The sequence below is a fragment of the Paroedura picta genome, chromosome 12 (genome assembly GCF_049243985.1).
Source record: "Paroedura picta isolate Pp20150507F chromosome 12, Ppicta_v3.0, whole genome shotgun sequence".
Taxonomy (NCBI): Eukaryota; Metazoa; Chordata; class Lepidosauria; order Squamata; family Gekkonidae; genus Paroedura; species Paroedura picta.
Window position 1 is genome coordinate 12,494,921 of NC_135380.1, and position 21,794 is coordinate 12,516,714.

A 21,794-nucleotide genomic window follows, 5' to 3' on the forward strand; every position below is an offset into this window, starting at 1 on the left:
CCCGTTTTCCGTGCCTGCATCTGAGGTCGGCATTATGTCGGGGAAGCTTATTGGACTGCAGTCTCTAGGGTCGGGATGACAGTCCCTTCCCCTTTTAAACTCTGCCAGCAAACAATAATGGTTTTCTGTGAATAAATACATCTGAATCTCTGCATGGGTCATTATATTCCTTTTCTGTACTGTTTTCCCTCAAAGCAGCATTAACGTAGCTCCCAGCTGTGTGCATTACTTATTCAGCCTCTACATTTACGTATGCAAGTAAACATGAGAGTTATCACTTTGCCAGCGAAACGTATTTTGAGACGGGACCTGGGATGCTGGCCTCTGATTCACCCCTGACTTGGTGCTTAATTTCTGAAACCAGGATTGCTGTGGGTTCAGTCCTTCTTGGACAAGCGAGCTTTCTTGTCTGTCCCTAGATTGCTACTCTTAGGGCAATATCCTGCTTCTTCTCGGAAGCTTCTCTCTCTCTCTTCTTAGGTAGCCCTGTAGAGCAGACGCCTGTTCCTATCACTCCTCTGTCCACTGTCACAGAATGTCGTTCCATAAATAAATCCTTTTATCTCCTTTATCCTAAACTACAGAGTGTGCATATCTATGACTTATTTACCCTGCCAACCATTCAGTGGCTAGGGAAATGCACTCTGCACATGCTTAGAAGCTCTGTTTATTATTACATGATTTGTTCCAAGGTTGGGTGTGTATGGCATTAAAAACAAGTCCCAGTAGTAAGCTCTGGTGTGAGGCATGCTTCCCCAGAGACGTAAAACTCCCAGAAATTCTGAAGCCACAGGAAAGGAGGGAACTGAAATATATGTAATATATGTAGTGACAGTAATTTTGCCCCTGGATATTTTAGAACTTCTAATTTTTATGGTATTTGAGTTATTTGTTTTTTTATAGTATGTTTCAAGCCACCCTGGGGACCTGCTTTGTTGGTTGAACCAGAGTTAATAAGTGCTCTGAATAAATAAATAGATACTTTCTAAGGGGGATTAAACTAATTTCACCGCTTTACCAACATAAAATGCATCATTTATAACTTTGCATATAAAATTGTACTGTTTGGCATATTTATGAAATTTGAAAGTATAAACACACTAGTTTTCTACAAGCAGAATTGGAAATGGACACGGTGTTGAAGAGAAGGAGGCCAAAAAAAGGAGGAGGAAACCTACAATCAACTCAAAAAATCCCAAAAGCAAGGGTAGTTGAGCCCTGTGCACAAAAAATACACTGAGAATTATTCATCCAGTGAATTCTAAATGCAACGGATATCCGTTAATACTAAAATTATCACAAAACAGTCATGGTTAGGTCGTCAGCTTTGCGTCGGAAAACACCTGTTGAGGGTGGAACCTGGGAAGGTAAATGTTTGGGGAAGGCAGGGGAACTCATCAGGGTGTCATGCCACTGAGTCCTTTCTGCAAAGCTGCCTTTCCCTCCATGGGAACTGATCTCTGTACTTTGGGAGACAGTTGTCATTTTGGAAAACTCCAGCCCACACCTGGAAGCTTGATTTTTACAGTCCTCAAGGACCCAGCTTGGTGTAGTGGTTAGGAGCACCGACTTCTAATCTGGCGCACCGGGTTGGATTCTCCCCTCCTCCTCCACATGCAGCCAGCTGGGAGACCTTGGGCTCACCAGAGCACTGATAAAGCTGTTCTGCCCAAGTAGTAATATCAGGGTTTCTCAACCCCACCTACCTCACAGGATGCCTGTTGTGGAGAGAGGAAGGGAATTTGTAAGCCGCTTTGAGTCTCCTTCTGGTAGACAAAAGCGGGGTATAAAACCAACTCTTCTTCTAACTCGACGGCGATAGATTCGGGTGGGTCACCATGTTGGTCTGAAGCAGCAGAATAAAGCCTGGGTTCGGTGGCATCTTCAAGACCAACCAGGTTCTGGTCAAGGTATGAGCTTTCATGTGCATGCCTACTTTGTCAGATACTGTTGGTTGTTTGACAGCTGGTGAGCCATGTAGCTGATTCACGCACTGATAGTTTCCCATGACAGAGGAATGGTCTGATCCAGGGGTTGTCAAACTGCGGCCCTCCAGATGTCCATGGACTACAATTCCCAGGAGCCCTTGCCAGCATTCGCTGGCGAATGCTGGCAAGGGCTCCTGGGAATTGTAGTCCATGGACATCTGGAGGGCCGCAATTTGACTACCCCTGGTCTGATCAGAGGGAAAGGCCTTCACGCTCCTCCCGCCATTCCCTGAAAAATATCAATGCTCTCCCATGGGCCATTCCCTCCCCACTCCTACTCATTGCCCGCCAAGGTCAATTACAATGTAATTGTATTATAACTTTCATCTCCTTAGAGTTGGCATTTCCTCAGTCCAAGGCCCTTATTTTCATTCATGTGGGCCTGCAGTAAGCCAGCCACCTAGATTTAATGCCCAGATCACTCCTCCTTATACCTGGAGGCTGGTGGCGCTGTTAATTTAGTAACAGATTTGCATTTTTATCACTTTTCGTCTCGGCTTAACTGATGAACATTAATTCTGGGCGAGTTTTCATCCATTGCCGGATACTTAATTATTTGGCCAAAACCTTCTGCCGGAGAACCTTTATACATAAAGGGCCGTTTCCGTCTTGATTTATTTTAGTCCCGCGCAGAAGAAAAGCTAGCCGGCTGCTCCCCCGAAGCAGCTCCCGGCCTGCGACTCGGCGGCAGAGGAAGAAGAATGGGTGAATAATCTGTCTGATTTCTTTAGTTGACGAATGTCAGCTCCGTTTTTATATTCCAGTCTGTCGACACTGCAACAGATTTCATCTCGGCCTCCGTTCATCAGCAGCTATTCTGTTCCTTTCCATCACTCTGCAGCGTCTTTCTCTTTCTTTTTTTTTTAGAGAGAGAGGAAAGGAGGGAGGGGAAGCACTTGGGCGCAGAAACCGTTACTCTTATCATTAGATGAGCCACCGAAAGCCGAGGTGATGAGTGTTTCTCACCGGGTAACCATCTAAGTCTGCTTTAGATCCTGTTGCAGAAAAGTACATCAAAGACCAATACATCACTTGGCTGAGGAGAGGGCAAAGCCTGCTGGGCTTTTCCTGAGGGTGAAAGGTCAGGCGAGCAGCGATGACATGTTTAAAAAGTGATAGCGCAGGTTAAAAGAGGATTAATCTCGGGCAGCAATCTTCTCCCCGCCCCTCTGGAGAGATGGTATCTGCGCAAGTGCTGACCTCAGCTGAACACAGGTTAGGGCTTGTGTTGTGTGAGTGGTGCCTCTCGGGACAGAAGAGAGGATGGAGGTTCCTAGACAGGAGACTGGATGCCTCGGGCAGGTAAACTGTCATAATCTGGAAGACAAAAGGCTTGATCTTTGTTTTCCAAGGTATGGTGCCAGACCTCCTGGTATTATGATGGGTTAGAAAGGGAGTGGCAGGAGCAGAGAGAAAGGGTAAAACTCAGAAATGAGCCAGCCATTTATGCCTTACAAACCAGCAACTTCTGCAAGGCTGGCTTCCAGTTCTGAACATTCAGAATCAGCACCCTCGAGGCTGGAAGATCAGAGATACATATGCTGTAGAACCGCGATGCTGTCCTTGCTGGACTGCACCACTTCAAAATGCAGGTAGGGGAAGTCATGTTGGAACCCTCTCCATGGATACTCCCTCCAAAAGTGTAATTTCCCCCCCCCCAGGGGGGGGGGAGAGTCTGTCCTCTGGAGATCAGTTGTAATTCCCAGAGAAATCTTGGCCTAGAGAATGTGAAAGCTTTTTGGTTTTTATTAGTATGCAGTGACATACTAACAAGCATTCAGACACGAAGCTTACTACGTGTGCTGTGAAGTGGCACAGTCTGGCAAGGGCATGTGTTAGGTAAACATGTGGGGTATAGGTCCATCAGCAGCTATCATCCACAAGGTATAGATGGAACACTATGCCTGGGGCAGCAATGCTCTGTATTCTTGGTGCTTGGAGGACAAGAGTGGGAGGGTTTCTGGAGTTCTGGCCCCACTGGTGGACCACCTGATGGCTCCTGGTTTTTGGCCACTGTGTGGTACATTTTTGGACCTGTGAACCACTTGCCTGATCAAACATGGTTTCTCTTATGTTCTTACAAGTTTCTCCTTATGGGTGGTAGTAAGTATTCTTTAGAGCAGGGGTAGTCAACCTGTGGCCCTCCAGATGTTCATGGACTACAATTCCCATGAGCCCCTGCCAGCAAATGCTGGCAGGGGTTCATGGGAATTGTAGTCCATGAACATCTGGAGGGCCACAGGTTGACTACCCCTGCTTTAGAGTGAACATTGTTTAGTGCTGAACTAGAGGCTTCAGAAATGCAGATTGCTTTGTATAGCTTTTTCCAGAGGGGTAGTGACTGTGCTACCCTCTGGCAGCAGAATAAAACAGGAGTCCAGTGGCACCTTGCGGACTGTAAAAATTTATTCCAGCATAAGCTTTTACGAGTCAGAGATCATCTTACAGGGACGCCTCTCCCTGCACCCGCACAGCACACAAAATCAAATTGATTAAATTTTAAAAGAATGCAAGATATCGAGAAATCAAATGCGTTAGCCTCATTCCTTTTGGTTCTTTTCGTCCAGGATCCTTCCCTCCCCAAATCAGGCTTAAATGTCATTTGTGACTTGGGAGAAACAGGTCTCCGGAGCTGCCAGCCCAGCTTTCCACATTCTGTATTTGAGCAGTCTCCCTGGCATGGCACCTCCGCATTCATCATAACTATTAAAAAAAGGGACTTTGTTTATTGATATGCAAATGTCAAGTGTGACTGCAGGAGAAGGCAGCTGCCAGTGCTTTTTAATTACCTGGGTGGCAATGGGGGCGGGGCCTGGTGCTGCCTTTAATGAGGGGAGGCAGGAGCTAGCAGATGACACTCATAGTTCATTAGGCCTCCGCAAGACCTTTTTCCCCCTGCCTGGGTTTGCCAACCAGCAGGACAATTAGGTTCCATATGCAAATGCACCACCTCCCCCCACACACTTTGATTTTTAAGACAAAAAAAAAGAAGCAGTGATTTGAAACCACAGGGAAGTAAATTGAGGTCAAATATTTGCAAAGAGCTTCCTGATTTTCAAAGTGGTTTGCAGAAAGGGTTCCGGCATCTGAGAGCCACTGTTGTGTCACAGTTAGGTTTCTGGAGCCGAGCTCAGGAGGATAGGTACAGTGCAGGTACCCACAAGAGGTCATAGTAGCTGTAGGGAGTGATAGATTTATGGGGAGAGGGGGCAGGCAGGCATCAGAGAAGAGTTTAACTCTCCAACATCTTGGACTTGATCCAAACCTTTCTGCTTTCCCTCCTTTTCATGGCAGGTCTTTTTATTTTAAAGAAACGCACCAGATCCAATTGTAATTACCTGACTTTCCAAGTAATGTGATGGTTGACCCTTCTGTACACATGCTACCTAAAGTCAGACTGAAAACAGATGAGTTAGGCCTTCTTCATGTCCTACTATAGGGAGAAAGGGCTTTTGATCCATAGCAGTGATCAATACTGTATTCAATTTTGGTCCGGGAATGGAATTCTTGCATCAGCAGCCTGTGATTCCCAGGGGAGATGTATTCAGTGCAGGTAGACCCTGACTCAACACTGGTCCCACCCCAGAACTGAGGCTTTTAAATGAGAGAGTATTGAAGGTTGCTGTCCTAAGTCCTTATAAGAACGTTCCAATAGACAAAACATTCAGCAGGTGAGTTTTCTACAAAGGTAGAAAAGCACCTGTTGAATTTGACTTTTGCACAGCTGGTAAAAGTCACAGGACTCATACTGAAGGCACTACCTCTGGAAGTGAGAAAGGATCATAGCACAGAGTAGAACTCATCCATCTTTAAGAGGAATATTCCAGATTTTGCAGATATGTCTGAAAAGCTAACTCCCTCTCAATGCCTTGTTCTCTCGAGTCAAACACCCCACTAGTTTGCATTGTTTGTCTGCAGTTTAAAATGACCATAGCTAAGCACGATTGGACACTTGAATGGGACACCACCAAACAGGCTGCCAGCTCCGGGTCGGGAAAGACCTGGAGACTTTGGGGGTAGAGGTGGGAGTGGGTGGGATTTGGGGCAGGGAGGGACCTCAATGGAGTATAATGCTAAAGAGTCCACCCTCCAAAGCTGCCATTTTCTTCAGGGGAACTGATCTCTGTTGCCTGGATACAAGCTATAAAACTGGGGGATCACCAGAACCCACCAGGGGACTAGTATTTGTTGGAATCTGCAATGCCCAGTGCACAATTCCTACCACCAAATACCAGAGTTGCTATGCGGAGGCTCATATTTTTTTTGTCATATTTTTATTGTCATTTTATGGTTTTAGGGGACGGGTTTATGTAAGCCGCCTCGAGCCTTCGGGGGGAGGCGGGGTATAAATATAATAATAATAATAATAATAATAATAATAATAATAATAATAATAATAATAATAATAATAATATTTTGTCTTGAAACCGCCTTGAAGGGTCACCAGCAGTCAGTAGTGACTTTGCAGTGCAGCGGCTGTTGACCATGCTCACCAAGCCAGGTTGGCACAGTAGTTAGGAGCACGGACTTCTAATCTGAGCAGGGTTTGAATCCCCACTCCTCCACATGTAGCCAGCTGGGTGACCTTGATTGAGCAGTAATATCAGGGCTCTCTCAACCTCACCCACCTCACAGGGCATCTGTTGTGGGGAGAGGAAAGGGAAGGTGATTGTAAGCGGCTTTGAGACTCCTGGTAGAGAATAGCAGCATATAAGAACCAGCTCTTCTCCTTGCCAGTATTACACCTATCCAGGTTCCTCTTGGGCAGGTCATCGCTCCTGTAAAATCAGGTGTATTCACTGCCCCAGTTTTTGGTTGATGGGCAGACTGCAACTCTTTGAACTAATAGTCTTTTGACTGCATGCATTGCTTTTGCACAGGGGTAGCTAGGGTCATTCATTAGCCAGCAGCAAATCAGGCAGCTCTTTCCCTGCCACAGGATTTGGCAGCCCAGGAAAGCACCTTTGTGCAACTCGGGTTTCCACCTCTTGGGGAAGGAAGGCAGCAAAAGCAGGACAGAAGAGTGCTCGTCTTATCACCTGCATTTCCTTCTTTCACTCTTGTCAGTCGCCTCCTTTGATCGGCTTGCAGAGAGAATTAAGCCCCCACGTTAAATAAAACATTTACGACCCTCAAATGCCTGCACGAAAAACTGCAAATATATATATAAGTAAAAGATTTTGGGGGGGGGGGGTGTGTGCAAAAAGCAGCGCACGTGCTTCGATCTTGCCAAACCTCCCGCATGCTGGGTTTCCCCACGCGCGGGCGCCCCGGGAGGCCAAGCGGCACGTGTGAACCCTCCCTTGCCGGTGTCTCGCGGCCCCGCGCCCTCCCTCGCGCTGGGAACACCGTCCCGATGCCTCCCTGCCGCGCCTAGGCGGGGGTTCTCGGGCGCCTGCGGGAGCCTTGCCCGGGGAGGAGGGGGGCGGGCCCTCGATCCGCCCGCTGCGCCCCTTCGCCCGCGTCCCCCCGCCTCGCCCGCTCGGTGTCTCTTTATGCGGCCGCGCGGGGGGAGGCGGGCTCCGCGCCGCAGCCTGACAATGGGCCGGGGCAGCGGAGTTGCAGCAAGTTCCCGGCGTGGCGGCAGCAGCGGCAGCGGCAGCGGCAGCAGGAGCATCGCCAGGGGGACCGCGCCGAGCTAAGCGCAGCCTCTGCGGCTCCGGCGCCAGGAGCATCCCCACCAGCGGCGCGGTGCTTGGCTTGCTCGCTCGCAGAGGGCGGCCGGCCGCAACGCAGCGCGGAGTTGAAGTGCCCAGCTGGCGGCGGCCCCGGCTTGCGCCCCTCCCTCCGTCCGTCCCCCGAGCGCCGCCTCCCCTTCCCCTTCCCCTCCCCGCGGCTGGGGGCAGGTCCCGGGAGCCGATCCGCCCCCCTGCTGGGAGCCGCGCGAGCGCGAGCGCTGCTGCCGTTCCTGCTGCTGAACGTGGCTGCTGGATGCGTCCCCGGAGGAGCTGAGCCATGCGGCCGCGGCTCCCGCCCTGGCTCCGGAGCTTCCTGTGGTGCTTGCCGGCCTTCGTGGCCCCCGCCGCGGGTAAGAGGCGCGCTCTCCCTCTCCCTCTCGCTCTCCCCACGCGGCGGGCCCCCCGCCAGGCTCGCCCCGCAGACGCCACCGCGCTCCGACTCGCTTTCCAGCCCGCGGGGACGTTTCGCTTCGGGAGCCCGGGATGGGAAGGATGTCGCGGCCGCCCGGACCCTCGGGCTCGGCGGCTGGGCCCTTTCGGCCCCGGGTTTGAGCGGCTTGGGGCAGGGTCTTGCAAGCCGCCCGGGGGACTCGAGCGTGGCGCTTGGACCAACGCGAGGCTAGCGGGGGGAGACCCTGGTGGGGGTGGGGGCTGCGGGCGGATCGCTGTTCCCACTGCTGCGGGCGGGTTCCCGGGCCGGGGGGAGCCAAGGCGGCTTCTGCGCCGTGTCCGGAGGCGAGACCGGTCGACGTGGCTGCTGGTGCCGTCCCCAAGGATGGAAAGGAGCCAGGGGCGTTCTCCTCCACCCACCCACCCACCCCCCGTGCTCCCCCCACTCCACCCGGGAAGCTTTGTGCAAAGAGCCGGCGCAGGGCACCGTCCTGGGACCGGATCCACCCGCTGTCTATCCCTGCCCCGTCGATTGTCCCGTCCCTGTTTCCCTGCGTGTGCGTGGTCCATGCTGCAGCCGTCTGCCGCTTTCCCGCGTGCGCACGTGTGCGACGGCCACGCTCTTCTCGATGGGAAGTGGAGCCCACCGGGGTCCTGATCGCAATTACTTGGAGGTCCCACCGTACAGCTGTCACCGTGCCCCCCCCCCTCCTTCCCCCTTTTGCAGCCGCCAGAAAGGAGGGGTGTTGGGTTGGCCGGCCGAGTTCCAGTCCAACCCAGGGGCTCTCCTGGTTTGCACTCCCCATTGTGGGAACAGATGGGCGCAAGAGCGATAAAAGGAGCCATGCATGGGGGATGCGGCTGGGCTGAGGGCCGCTTCGGAGGACGGGCTGTCAGCTGCCGAGTGACTGTCTGACCTTTCCGGTCCCTGACAATTGAAGGCTTCAGACCCCCAGGCCTTGCATTCATCATACAGTTTGCCTGTGCCCCTTTTGGGCTTGTCTCTATCTTTCCCCCCCCTCCCTTTTTGGGGGCTGGAGACACAGTGGTGAATTGTCTGGTCTGTATCTCCTCAACGGGCTTCTCCAAATGCTTTTAGCAGCCTTTTAGGAGGAGACGGGGATCTGCCGTTCTGCAACTCGCTCAAAATCTGGCCGCTAGAGGAGGCATCAAGACATGCTTTGGAAAGGAAGGATGTCAGAGGAGTGGGAGCGGTGGGGCTGCGAGAGCCGAAAGGATTGTTGTGATGAGAGCCCCCAAATCTGAAATTTGGGAAGGCTGCCGTTCCAGAGGCCTCCCCGAGGCTGGGAGAAAAAGCCCCTCTGGAGTCTTAAGACATTGGGGTCAGAAAGGGGGGTGTTTGGAATCAAGGGCTACACTCGAAGGGGAAGGATCTGATGTTTAGTTTTTTGCAAGGGGGCTCAGTTGCATTTCTGGATTCCCAAATCTGGTTGCCGTCGTCCCCAAACTCAGGGATTTGGGTGTTCATGTGGCAAGCTGAGTGTTTCTGAGTTGAAATGACAACGTTGTGTTGAAAGGAAATAAAAAGCTGGGGAAACTCCTGGAATTGGAATGAGTTTTTGTTTTATGGCCCTGTTACTCGAACGTTCCTGCCGGGGGAAATGGAGCATGTGCATAGCAGGGGTAGTCAAACTGTGGCCCTCCGGATGTCCATGGACTACAATGCCCATGAGCCTACTGGCAGGGACTCATGGGCATTGCTGGCAGGGGCTCATGGGCATTGTAGTTCATGGACATCCGGAGGGCCACAGTTTGACTACCCCTGGAATATACCTCTAGGGAAGAGGTCGTGTCAGAGCCTGTATATCTGCAGAAGGGGCATCACAACCCTGGTTTGCGTGTACTCTGGGCTCTCCGTGATTGTTGATGCCTCCTGGTGACTGCCCTGGCTAGCAACCATTCGGCATCAAAGGAATGCTTTGAACTGAACAGTGCTGGCTGCGGAAGAAGAATGCCAGCTTGGTGGAGGCACATTTGAAATGGTTGGGGCGTGATTTGGGTGTCTTGTTCAGCGTGTTGCTTTCCAGCTGAGAGCAGGCGCTGGCTACGGGATCTGGAAGAATACACTGCTTAGGATCGATGCTGGTGCGTGCGCATGTGCCCATCGGTTGACACCTGCATGCAGAGAGTACACCAAGTGGGCCCTGCGATCAGTACATGTTGGGTTTTCCAGCCACCGTTGAAGGGCAGTGCATGATTCAGAGCCCCAAATGCCATGGCTGTGGTCTTAGGGCACAGCTAAAGAACCTGGTCAGCACAAGATGTGTCGTGAGCATGCTAATAGCTTGTTTCACCCGATTCTGCTGATGGTGGTTAAATTCTGAAACCAAATGTAGATGCCACGGGTTGCTCTGCTGGGAAACCACACCTTCCCATTTGGACGGAGAGTGCTAATCTTAGACAGCCACGGAGGAAAAGTGATTATTGAGAGACTGCTTCATGCTTTATACAGAGCAAAGTCTGAGTCTGCCACCAAAGGCCCACGGGCACATTAACTAATGCATGTTAGCTGATTCCCAGTGCTGATATATATGTTTTTTAATGAAAAGCTGTTCTGTGGAGGACAGTACGCAAGCAGAAAAGTAGGGCGAGACTAGGCCTACCAACTCTGGGCTTAGGAAACTCCTGGAAATTTAGGAGTGGTGCTTGGGAATGGCACAGAGTTGTGGAGCAGAAGAAATTCAGTAGGGACTTGAGGCTGTGAAGTCCACCAGTCAAAGTGTCCATTTTCTCCAGGGTATCTGTAGTCTGGACGGCAGGAGGAGTTCTGGGAGACCCCCAGGCTCTACCTGGAGGAGGAGGGATGAACACTTAATCCGCCTTTTTGGAATCTTATGGGGGCAAGCCAAGTGTGAGAGCAAGTATCGATAACCAGCTAAAAGGTAAAGGTATCCTCTGTGCAAGCACCGGGTCATGTCTGACCCTTGGGGTGACGCCCTTCAGAGTTTTCATGGCAGACTCAATACGGGGTGGTTTGCCAGTGCCTTCCCCAGTCATTACCGTTTTACCCCCCAGCAAGCTGGGTACTCATTTTACCGACCTCGGAAGGATGGAAGGCTGAGTCAACCTTGAGCCGGCTGCTGGGATTGAACTCCCAGCCTCATGGTCAGAGCTTTAGACAGCATGTCGCTGCCTTACCACTCTGCGCCACAAGAGGCTCTTAAATCACAGGGGCAACCAAGTCTGAATTGTATGTTTGCAGGCCCTCCAAGGTCAGTGTGGTGTTTCATTCCTCCAGTATGGTGGGAGGCAGAGTTGAGATATGGGCTGGGATCCTCCCAGAAGTTCTCAGGTTGGTATGGGGCTGGTCATGACTTCTCAGCCTAACTTAACTCAAGGGGGTCATTCTGAGGTCAAAAAGGGAACCGAAGGAAAGCTTTTCTATAATGATGGATCATATTAAACTGCCTTATACCTAACCAGTCTGTTGGGTCAGCTTGCTCAGGAACGTATGTTCTAATGTGCAAAGGTCTTTCTCCAGTGCCTTCTACCTGGGGTCCTTTTCAAAATTAAGGACACCAGGGATTGAAGCGGGAATCTCCCGTGTGCAAAGCCTTCACCTTACCCTTTGTTCTGCAGCCCACCCTCTTACAAAGGTGTGTTTCCTTCAGATTGGTAGGAATGTTAAATTCATTGTATACCACAACTGAGCACTGGGCTTGTTTAAAAAAAAAAGGTTTTGGAGCTGATTTCTGGTTTAAATTAAGTCCTAATGGCGGCCTCCCCTCCCCAGATAATGAGACCGGGTCCTTTGAAAAGCGCTAATCTTCTTTCCTTTTGTTGTACTTTCGCACAAATTTCTGAGGCTTTCTTTAATGCTAAAGGGAGAGGGAAGAGACCAAAGGCCCAGCGATGCTTGCAGCATGCTCTTAATTGGCACAGGCAAGGGCCCTGCAGAACGTGGCCGCATCCCTCGGCCTGGGAGCCTGGCTCTTCACCTGTGGCAGGCCTTGGAACCTCTGTAGCCATGGGCAGAGATGTCAAATACTATGCCTTTGTGCCGTAATGCAAGAAAGGATGCTGGAGGAAGACGGAGGGGCCTTGCTTCCATCCGAAGGCTTGGGAGGCGAAGAGTTATCACTGAGCTTTCAGGAAAACTTTTAAAAATATGCATGGTTCCTAAATTTAGTTCTTCCCAGTGTCGCCTGCCTCATTATCTTGTTCCCAAGTGGCGTTAAAAAGATCAGGTTCAGCATGGTTGGAGATCATATGTTGGTGTAAAATGTTAGGTTTAGCTTGGGGAGCGGCAAGTTCTTAATTTTTGACAGGAGTGTGGATTTACAGTATGCAACCTCCACTAAGGCAATCGATTCCCCCCCCCCCACACACACACATTGTTTCCAAATACTTTTGCAGCCCTTCCTTTCCCCCCATCCTCCTGCAACTGGATTTCGGATGCCATGAAAAGCCTGATGCTGAAATAATCCAGGGCAGAGTAAAAATCTAAATTTCTGATGGTGACTCTATAGCAGATGTCCCTCAAGTGATCTCTGGTCCTTCTCCTGGTGCCTGCCAGACTTCTTCAGTATATAGGCGTGTCCATTGCCTGGCAGAGCTGACAACATTCAAATGAAGGGTTTTCCACCCTGGGAGATCAGGACAGCTGAACGTCCCTCCTTCAGACTTTCCTTCTTTTTCTTCCTCCCCTTTCCCTCTTCCCTCCTTCTGGGCTTTCTGTGGCTTGTTTTTATCCTTCAGTCTCTCCCTCACTCTGCTCAGACTGTTCTTCATTTCCTTGCTTTCTGTGTTACTTTTCGAAAGCAGGGAGGGAGCTTTAGTGTTTGGCTCTGCCTCTTGGGATCCCATTTGGGGTTTGTCTCTAACTTGAGCTGGGCTCTGTGGCAACCATTTTGCAGTGTTGCTACCTCCACCCCCAGGTGCCTGCAGATTGAAAAAGTCTGGGGAGCTTGCTAGCCTCTTCCGTTTGTGAGCCTTTGACACTTCAGAGCTATTACTGCAGGAGCAGGAATGAGACTTGGATCAAAAGGGGATGAAAAACAGGACAGCTCTCCATCTTTCGGAGCTGAGTTTCTGGCAGGGGCTGTTCCACTGCTGTGCTTTGCTGTCCTGGATAAAGTTCCACCTTTGCCATGGATTTATTTCCTAATTTGGATACCTGAAATGGAGCCTCCATATATAGTGGCAGTATACCTGTAAACATCTGGCGCTGAGGATGTATGGAGAGGAAAGTCTGCTGCCTTTGAGTGTGGCTTCTGGAAAGATCTGGCTGGCTGCTGTTTAAACCAAGATGCATAGAGAGGCAGTTACTCTGATCCAGTGCTTGCGTTCCTGTGTTGGCTGTGTCTCTGCCATCATGCATAATGTGATGCTTAGGATTGCTGCACAGTTAGCTTCAATAAAGCTTACAAATCAGTGATAATTGGGGGCACTGTTGTTCTCTGAAGGGCTGAGCCCAGTCACAGGTTATATGACTTTTACCTGTTGCATGTTTCATAGATGCCTTTGTGTAAAAGCAGGCAGTAGATGTAGATTTGGGAGGCTGTCCTCGGCACCCAGTCAGGGCACCTTGGGCTGGCAACTTATTGACCCTGGAGTATATTTTTATTCTGCTGCTCCTCCAAGGAGCTCAGAGTGGTATACACGAGTCTTCTTCTACCTGTAACCCTCACAACGACCCTGTGAGGTAGGTGAGAGTGATTGGCACAAGTCACCTCAGGGGCTTCATGGCTGAATATGCATTTGAGCTCAGGTTGGGTCCAACCCTCTAACCCAGGCTTTCTCAACCAGGGTTTCATGAAACCTTGACGGTCCTGGAAGTATTTCCCCAATGGGTGGGAGTTAATTATTTTTAAAATTAGTTAAATATTCATCAGGTGAATGGTCATGTTGACCTCCCCCCCAGATGGCCAATGATGGGCTTAGAGGGGGTGGGAAGGGGAGGGGCCCCAGGTGGGCGTGTCCACAGCTCTGCTTCCCACAATTGGGCCATTTCTGGAGTTTCTCGAAGCCTGTAGAGCACGGGTAGTCAAACTGCGGCCCTCCAGATGTCCATGGACTACAATTCCCATGAGCCCCCTGCCGGCAGGGGGCTCATGGGAATTGTAGTCCATGGACATCTGGAGGGCCGCAGTTTGACTACCACTGCTGTAGAGTGTTTCAGGGGGTTCTCATGGTAAAAAAGTTGAGAAAGGCTGTTCTAACCCAACACTGAAAAGGGAGGGCCAGAGCTAGGGAAGACACTTCTTAAAAGGAGAAACGGCAAAGGTCTGGATTGTCGGACGGGGAGAGCCAGCAGGGGCTTGCAGGACATCTGCTTTGAAATAGTAGGATATGGGGAATCTGGCCCAGGGCCCTTTGACTTGGCAGCCTAGGCCTTCCAGAGAAATAGATGGTTGGAGGTGCCCTACAAAAACATTTGCCATCTGTTCTTCTGGACTCCGTTCTTACCTGCGTTTCCCGTGCCCCCCTCCGGTGCTCTTGGTCGGCTCAACCTTTTTTGCGACTATCAATTTGTATTCTCCAAATATTTGAGCACTTCCTTCCTCCCTTCAAAGGCTGCCTCATTAATCGAGGCCAGGCGGTGCTTGGCTGAGCCCCCTCGCTCCGAGCTGTAACGTTGCTGGCTTGGCAGGCGCCTCAGGCTTTCCGATTTTCATACGGTGGCAGATGATGTTAGTGGGAGGTGAGGAGGAGGAAGGAAATGGCACCGGCGGATTCCTCGACAGTTGCCGGGCTGGCTGATGCGGTGGGTTGCGTCATCCCGGGTGGCTGCCGTGATCCTTATAGGGCCTGTTGAGGCAGGAAGCGTCTTTTAGTTCAGTGAGAGCCACAGGCACAGATTCCTGTCAAGAGGCAGCTTCAAAACTTGGGGGTGTTTGGCTTATTTGTACTACTGGTGGGGAAATGGTGCTGTGAGCAGGAGGAGGGCCCATGGCTGAGTGATAGAACGTCTGCTTGGCATGCAGAAGGTCCCAGGTTCAGTCCTCAACATCTCCAGATAGAAGGACCAGGCAGGAGGTGACGTGAAAGACTCTGCCTGGGACCCGGAGAGCCATTGCCACTTTGAATAGACCTGCTGGTGTCATGCCTCAATTCGGAGTCATGCCTCAATTCCCCCTGTATTCGTTCCAGTGGGTAGAAGAAGAAGAAGAAGAAGAGTTGGGTCTTATATGCTGCTTTTCTGTACCCGAAGGAGTCTCAAAGCAGCTTACATTCGCCTTCCCTTTCTTCTCCCCACAACAGACACCCTGTGGGTGAGGCTGAGAGAGCTCTGATATTCCTGCTTGGTCAGAACAGCTTTATCAGTGCTGTGGCGAGCCCAAGGTCACCCAGCTGGCTGCATGTGGGGGAGTGGGGAATCAAAGCAGATCAGAAGTCCGCACTCTTAACCACTACACCAAACTGGCACTGTTGGTCTGAAGCATGAGAACAAAGTTTGAATCCAGGGGCACTTTCAAGACCAACAAAGTTTTGTTCAAGGTATAAGCTTTCATGTGCATGCATTCTTCTTCAGATATATTGAAACAGAAGTCATCAACCATGACTTTTAAGTAGTGGCCAACCTCAGATTTGTGTCCAGGTTATACATATTGCCTATGCCATTAAACACCGGCAGTGCCCTTCAGTTTTCTATGCAGGGCAGACAAGTCAAACCCTATGCCAAAGGCTATATGGGACACAAATCTGACATTTAAAGGTAAAGGTATCCCCTGTGCAAGCATCGAGTCATGTCTGACCCTTGGGGTGATGCCATTCAGTGTTTTCATGGCAGACTCAATACAGGGTGGCCTTGCCAGTGCCTTCCCCAGTCATTACCATTTTACCCCCCAGGAAGCTGGGTGCTCATTTTACTGACCTTGGGAGGATGGAAGGCTGAGTCAATCTTGAGCAGGCTGCTGGGATCAAACTCCCAGCCTCATGGACAGACAGCATTTCTCACAAAACTGGGAAACCTGTACGAGAACACTTCAGCCCTTCAGGACATTAAATGGGGGACATCCAAGTAACTGCTTTATTGCAAAAGAACTTCAGGAACAGGCTAGAAGGGGGCACCCTAGTCCTGAATGAAGGGTCCCCTTCCTCTGTAAATGCTCAGATAACAGTTCAGTTGTAGGGATTGTATTTTTTTTCTAACAGCAGTTCACATTCAGCCTCGCCTTATTTTATTTTAGTGTGAAGAAAACAGGCAGTCAGATACAGAGTGATTGTCCCACTGTACATTCTACTGGTGTGAACGGGATTAGGAGTGGAATTCAGAGTGGGCCTGGTTTACTTAGTTGTTTTAAAAGGTGGACTCCACAGAATAGAAATGTTTGAAAAAATTGCATTTCATGTTTTTAAATTTTGTTTTAATCAGCAGCTTTTACACACCCTGTTAAATGGACTCAGCACATACGTCTGGCTCTTGGTTTGTCCTTGGAATTGTACAAATCTGGATTCTGGCAGATGGATCACGGTGGTTTCATGTTATCTTTTGGGGGGCCTCCCTTCCTCTTTGGTGAGAATTCCGCCCCCGGAGCCTGCTCTTTCGAGGCATCCTGGCCAGCATCTAGTTTTGCCGGAGGGCGGCCGTATGAAGTACATAGGGGTGGCAGACCGAGGCCCACATCTCTCAAAGTGACTGGCTGCCAAGGCAACCACATCCTATGCTGTTAAATTTTTGTTTGTTTTCTGGAGCTGACAGTCTGTGGCTGGAGTCCAGAAAGAACCAGTTCCCCCTGTGCATCTATCTAATTTCTTTATTTCATCAGCTAGGACCAGGATTGCAAAACTAGATAGACAGCGCAAAAGAAAAAAGTATCACACATCATATATCCTGAACCATGTGGATTCTATCTATCTATCTATCTATCTATCTATCTATCTATCCATCTATCCATCTATCCATCTATCCATCTATCCATCTATCCATCTATCCATCTATCCATCTATCCATCTATCCATCTATCCATCTATCCATCCATCCATCCATCCATCCATCCATCCATCCATCCATCCATCCATCCATCCACCTACCTACCGACCTTTACATTTATACCCCACCACTCCTGGCAACTGCCGACTCAAGGCAGCTCACACTAAAAACAGTAAGGGGAGAATCCAGGTGTATCAACAATTAAATATCCCCAACCACAATTAAAACAATCTAACAATATTAAAACAACATCAAGATGGCGGTACGGTACTAAAAAAACCCATAGCTCTGCTGCTGGGGCCGCCATTGCTAACCACGGTTCTCATGTGGTAATATCTGGTTGAGGTCTTCCATAGGATAGCCTGCCGTAGGGCGGGACCCCAAGGATCGTAACTCCAGGCATGTGGAATATATAGTTTTAAGAAAGATGAATGCGGTAAGAGGAGGGTAAAGCATACCATAAAACAGGCGTCCCCAACCTTTTGTGAGCCTGCGGGCGCCTTTGGAATTTTCACACAGCCACAAAATGGCTGCCACGGAACAGCTCCTGTAGCAGGTAGAGCCTGCCACAGAATTGCTGCCACAGTGAAGAGTGTTGTGTTGTGGTGTCAGGAGCTGTGGCCTATCAGGACCCTAACGGGGCAACCTTGCCTGGCCCCCACCCACTTTCTAAAAACAGCTGATGGAAAGGTATTGGTGGGTGCCCTAGGCACTATTTTGGGGACGTCTGTCATAAACACTGGATTCATTGTGGCTGAAGCTGCAGGGTGTAAGGTTTTAAAAGGGTGACAAAACATAGGGTTGCTAACTGGCCAGGGGGAAGAGAGTGTGCTCTTTAATAGAGGCTCAATGAGTATTTGCCAGGTCCTGTTAACTTACATCCATGCCCTAAAAAGCTATGGCAGCCTATTTTCACCCATGAAACCTCTATCTAATGGACAGGACATTTTTCTCCAGGCCGGTTGGCAACCCCTAGCCACACAGTAAGCATTTGTTTTCACCTGCCGTGAGAAGATGACAAGGGTTGAAGAATGGTAACTACCTTCAACTACAGACTGTTCCCAGGCAGGTGGCCAAAGTTTCAAATCCCTGCTCAACCAAGGAAGGTAGCTTTAAGACGGTTCATCACAGAAGCTTGCTTTAGCATTGTTGTCAAGATCAGTAAGATAAGGGCTGAAAAATGCTTCATGTGCTGAGAAGGGTTATAAAACTAGTAATTTTGGAGAGTGTTTGGGGTAGTCAAACTGCGGCCCTCCAGATGTCCATGGACTACAATTCCCAGGAGCCCCTGCCAGCGAATGCTGGCAGGGGCTCCTGGGAATTGTAGTCCATGGACATCTGGAGGACCACAGTTTGACTACCCCTGGTTAGTCTGTGGAGCTCCGAATGGATTATGATTTATGTCCTCTGAAATGAATCCCGTTTTGCTTCCTCCAGGACAAAAGACCTATAGTGTTTTCTGAGTTCTGCCCCTCTCTTTTGTTCAGGACAATGTGGCCCTAATTCCACGAATTATGGAAAGGAGGCCCAGTCAATCTGTCATCACTCCTTATTCTCTCTGGGAAGGGAAACTCCTTGTCTTGTCTAAGCAGCGTTGCTCCAGGGCATAGTACTCAGGAAGTCATGTTGTGGTGTTACAGGAGCATCACGTGGATTGTGGTTGGCAAGTCGTTCCAGAAAGTCTGAAGACAAGCTTACTGAGGGAAGCACCTTTTGAAAGATGTCTCACCCTCCCTGCCCTGCAGGGCTTGGAGAAGCCGGAGCAAACCAGAACGCCAAGCTTTTTCACTCCTTGAGACTGCTGTGGTAGGCGTCCATGGACAGGCTGGATTCAGTTGTCAGACAGGCACTATGGAGACCTCAAGTTCAAATGGCCACTATGAAGTGAACCTAGCTGGATGTCCTTGGGTAGTCACTCTCTCTCAGCCTGTCCTCTTTTGCAGGGTTGTCATGGGGTTGAAATGGAAGAGAGGAGGACAAAGTAGGCCCATCCTGAATTTCTTGGAGAAAGGGTTGATAATGGATGGATGTTAAGGGGGTCTTTCTGTGTATACACTTTCTGTGTATGTTTAGAGTAGCCAACTCTGGCATGGTACATTTGTGGAGTTTTGAAGAGTGGCATCAAGGGAAGCATGCTGAGCTAGACTGCCCAAGTTAGCCCGATCTTTTCAGAGTGTGGAAGCTGAGCACGTTCGGTTCTGGGTAGAACTTGGATGGTAGACCACCAAGGAAGTCCAGTGTCCCTATGCAGAGACAGGAAACCTGCAGACATAAGAAAGTCTTTCTTGTCTGTGGCTGAGCTGAAGGTGTGTTGTTGTGATGTCCCAGTCCAGGACTATCTCAGTAGTTTGCTAGTTAGTCATCTGGCACACGGTGACTCAGAGGGGCTCCATCATTCTCTATAAGACCCTTCAGATTGATCAGCTGCCAAGGAAGACATCGACAAACAATAAGATGTTTTTCAGGTGCTGTGCTGGGAATCACTCCTGTGTAGCATGATCCTTTGCAATTGGCAGACAGTGAGACTTCTGGATTGACCTGTCCTTGAATAAATATTAGAAGCATTGACTTCTGCTTCTGCCTAGTCCTCAGAGCTGTGTCTTCTGCCTGCTGAGTCTTGGTTTCAAGGACTTAGGACTGCCACATGAATGTCTTTGGAAGTATGGAAAAGAAATTAAATCAGTGGTTATGGAGCGCACACTCTGTTGCCAGATCATTCTTTTTAATGCTTAACGAACAGTAAATATCTGAGTATGTTGAACAGTTACATTTTCCATACTTGATGGATTGATTTTAATGGATTTATTTCCTTGCCTTTGCGAGTAAATTGCCCCATAAGCCTCGGAATAAGACAGTTCATCGCAATAAAAATTTAATGCAAGACAAAGAACCGTCAGAGAAATCAGTAAGACAATTTAACAACAGCCACTAAGGCAGCTGTGCTAATGAACAAACTGTAATGCAGTAGTAGGAGAAGAAAGAGAAAACTGAGACGGATACAGGAGAATAATTTTGGGGCTTTTTAAAAACCTGGCACAGAGGGAAGTACAATCTGAGCAATGGGGACATTTCTGTACAGAGAATGTTTCAAGGAGTTTGGCTTGCCGGCAGACCTGTAGAAAGACACCCTGTCCTTTGAACAGTGGCTTAATGTGTTGAACTCAGCATATGAAGCTTTTCATGGAGACAAATAACATGTGATTAAGTCTCTTGGGAGGGAAGGCAGCATGGTCAGATCTCGGAAGCTAAGCAGGGTCAGAATTTGGAAGACTCTGCAGTGGAAGGCAATGGCAAAGAACCTCTGCTTCTCATCTGCCTTGAAAGTCCCTTGCTGGGGTTGCAAGCCAGCAGCGACTTGACAGCACTTCACACACACACACGTCTCTATTAAAGGGACAGGACATTTCTCTCCTATGGCAACCTTAGCTGGAGTAGCACATTTGAGAAGGCCTTTCTTATCACTCACTCTCCATCTATATAATCTCTGAAGTAAAGCCCTCCGGAACAGATTTTCCCAAGGTTATCTCAATGGACAGACTCATTTAGGAAGAGATGAGACCGTTCCGTCATTTGTTATTTTGTAGAGTCAACACTTTGCATTTAACTTGAAAACATGCTGGGAGCCAAGAAGCCTTTTCGATATTGTTGACATGCGTTAATTACAGTCATTCTCGGCTCACCCAAACAGGACACAGTTGCTGTGGGCAAGTAGTGAGGCTGGTAGTGCATTGAGTTCGGGGTTCTCCTAGATGCCTCATTGGCCTTGGAGAGAGCTGGCAGAACTTGGTTTGGGTGTTCTTCTAGCTGTGGCTGGCTTGCCATCTGCAGAGAAGCTGGCTGGCCTGGTTACTGCCACATGTGGATCAGTAATATCCAGATTTGGGATACCTGAACTCCTGCAGGTGTGGCTCACATCGTCATCACCAGACATGAATATCCCTCAGATTGGTTGATTAATCTGATGAGTGGTCGTTGAGGTATTTGTTTGGAGTTTGTGCATCTAGAACATCAGTACTCATGCAGTACATGTTTGACCGAAGAATAGTTGGTTCTTATAGGCTGCTTTTCTCTACCAGAAGGAGTCTCAAAGCAGCTTACAATCGCCTACCCTTTCCTCTCCCCACAACAGACACCCTGTGAGGGAGGTGAGGCTGATATTGCTGCTCTGTCAAAACAGCTTTATCAGTGCTGCAGCTAGCCCAAGGTTGCCCAGCTGGCTGCCTGTGGAGGAGGAGCGGGTAATCAAACTCGGCTCACCAGGTTAGAAGTCAACGCTCCTAACAGCTACAAGGAGCATGGAGTTGTAAGGCTGCCTTAACAATGAGGATTTTCTTCTCCATGTTGGGATTCCATTTCTGTGGTGGAAAGCCAAGTGAATTTCTCCCCACATTGGCACTCTTGCTGCCAAGGAAAGATTCTCCCTCAAGTGTCTTGCTTATGAATTTCTTCCTAATTTTGTACTCCCATTTTAGCATTGGACAGCCCCCATTGCTTTGCAGTATGAATGTATTCCAGGGAGGAGGTGTGTACATTTTAGTAGTAGAAAGATTTCTGCCTGCACTTACTCATTACTGGAATGCTTCCAGTTTGAGCTCCATTTCTGCACTGGAAACCTACTCTCACAAAGATATTCATCTATTTTTGGTTCCATTTCAGTGTTGGATATCCCTACTCTTCTGCAACCATCTTCCATTTCAGGTCTGCACAGGGTAATCCTTCCCCCCACTTGCTCCCCTCCAGCACTCACGTGTGCGCGCACCCCCCCCCCTCTTTTTAATGACATTTGAAGCGTGGGCAATTCTGATTGTTGGCATTGATCAGGAACATTTTCAACACTGGTTA

General features: G+C 49.5%; 1 protein-coding gene across 11 annotated transcripts in view; it reads left to right on the forward strand.

The window, feature by feature from the left end:
- The window catches only part of ROBO3 (roundabout guidance receptor 3), a 267,565-nt gene that overhangs the window by 73,190 nt on the left and 172,581 nt on the right, over positions 1-21,794 (forward strand). The window contains exon 1 of one of the 11 annotated variants that reach the window (XM_077305041.1): positions 7,472-8,016. The exons of 9 other annotated variants lie outside the window; for them this stretch is intronic. In XM_077305041.1, coding sequence (XP_077161156.1) covers positions 7,944-8,016 — 73 coding nt within the window. In that variant the 5' untranslated portion in view covers positions 7,472-7,943. Of the gene's footprint in view, positions 1-7,471; positions 8,017-21,794 lie in introns of those variants that run through there. One more of the 11 variants, XM_077305047.1, reaches the window with a different exon arrangement.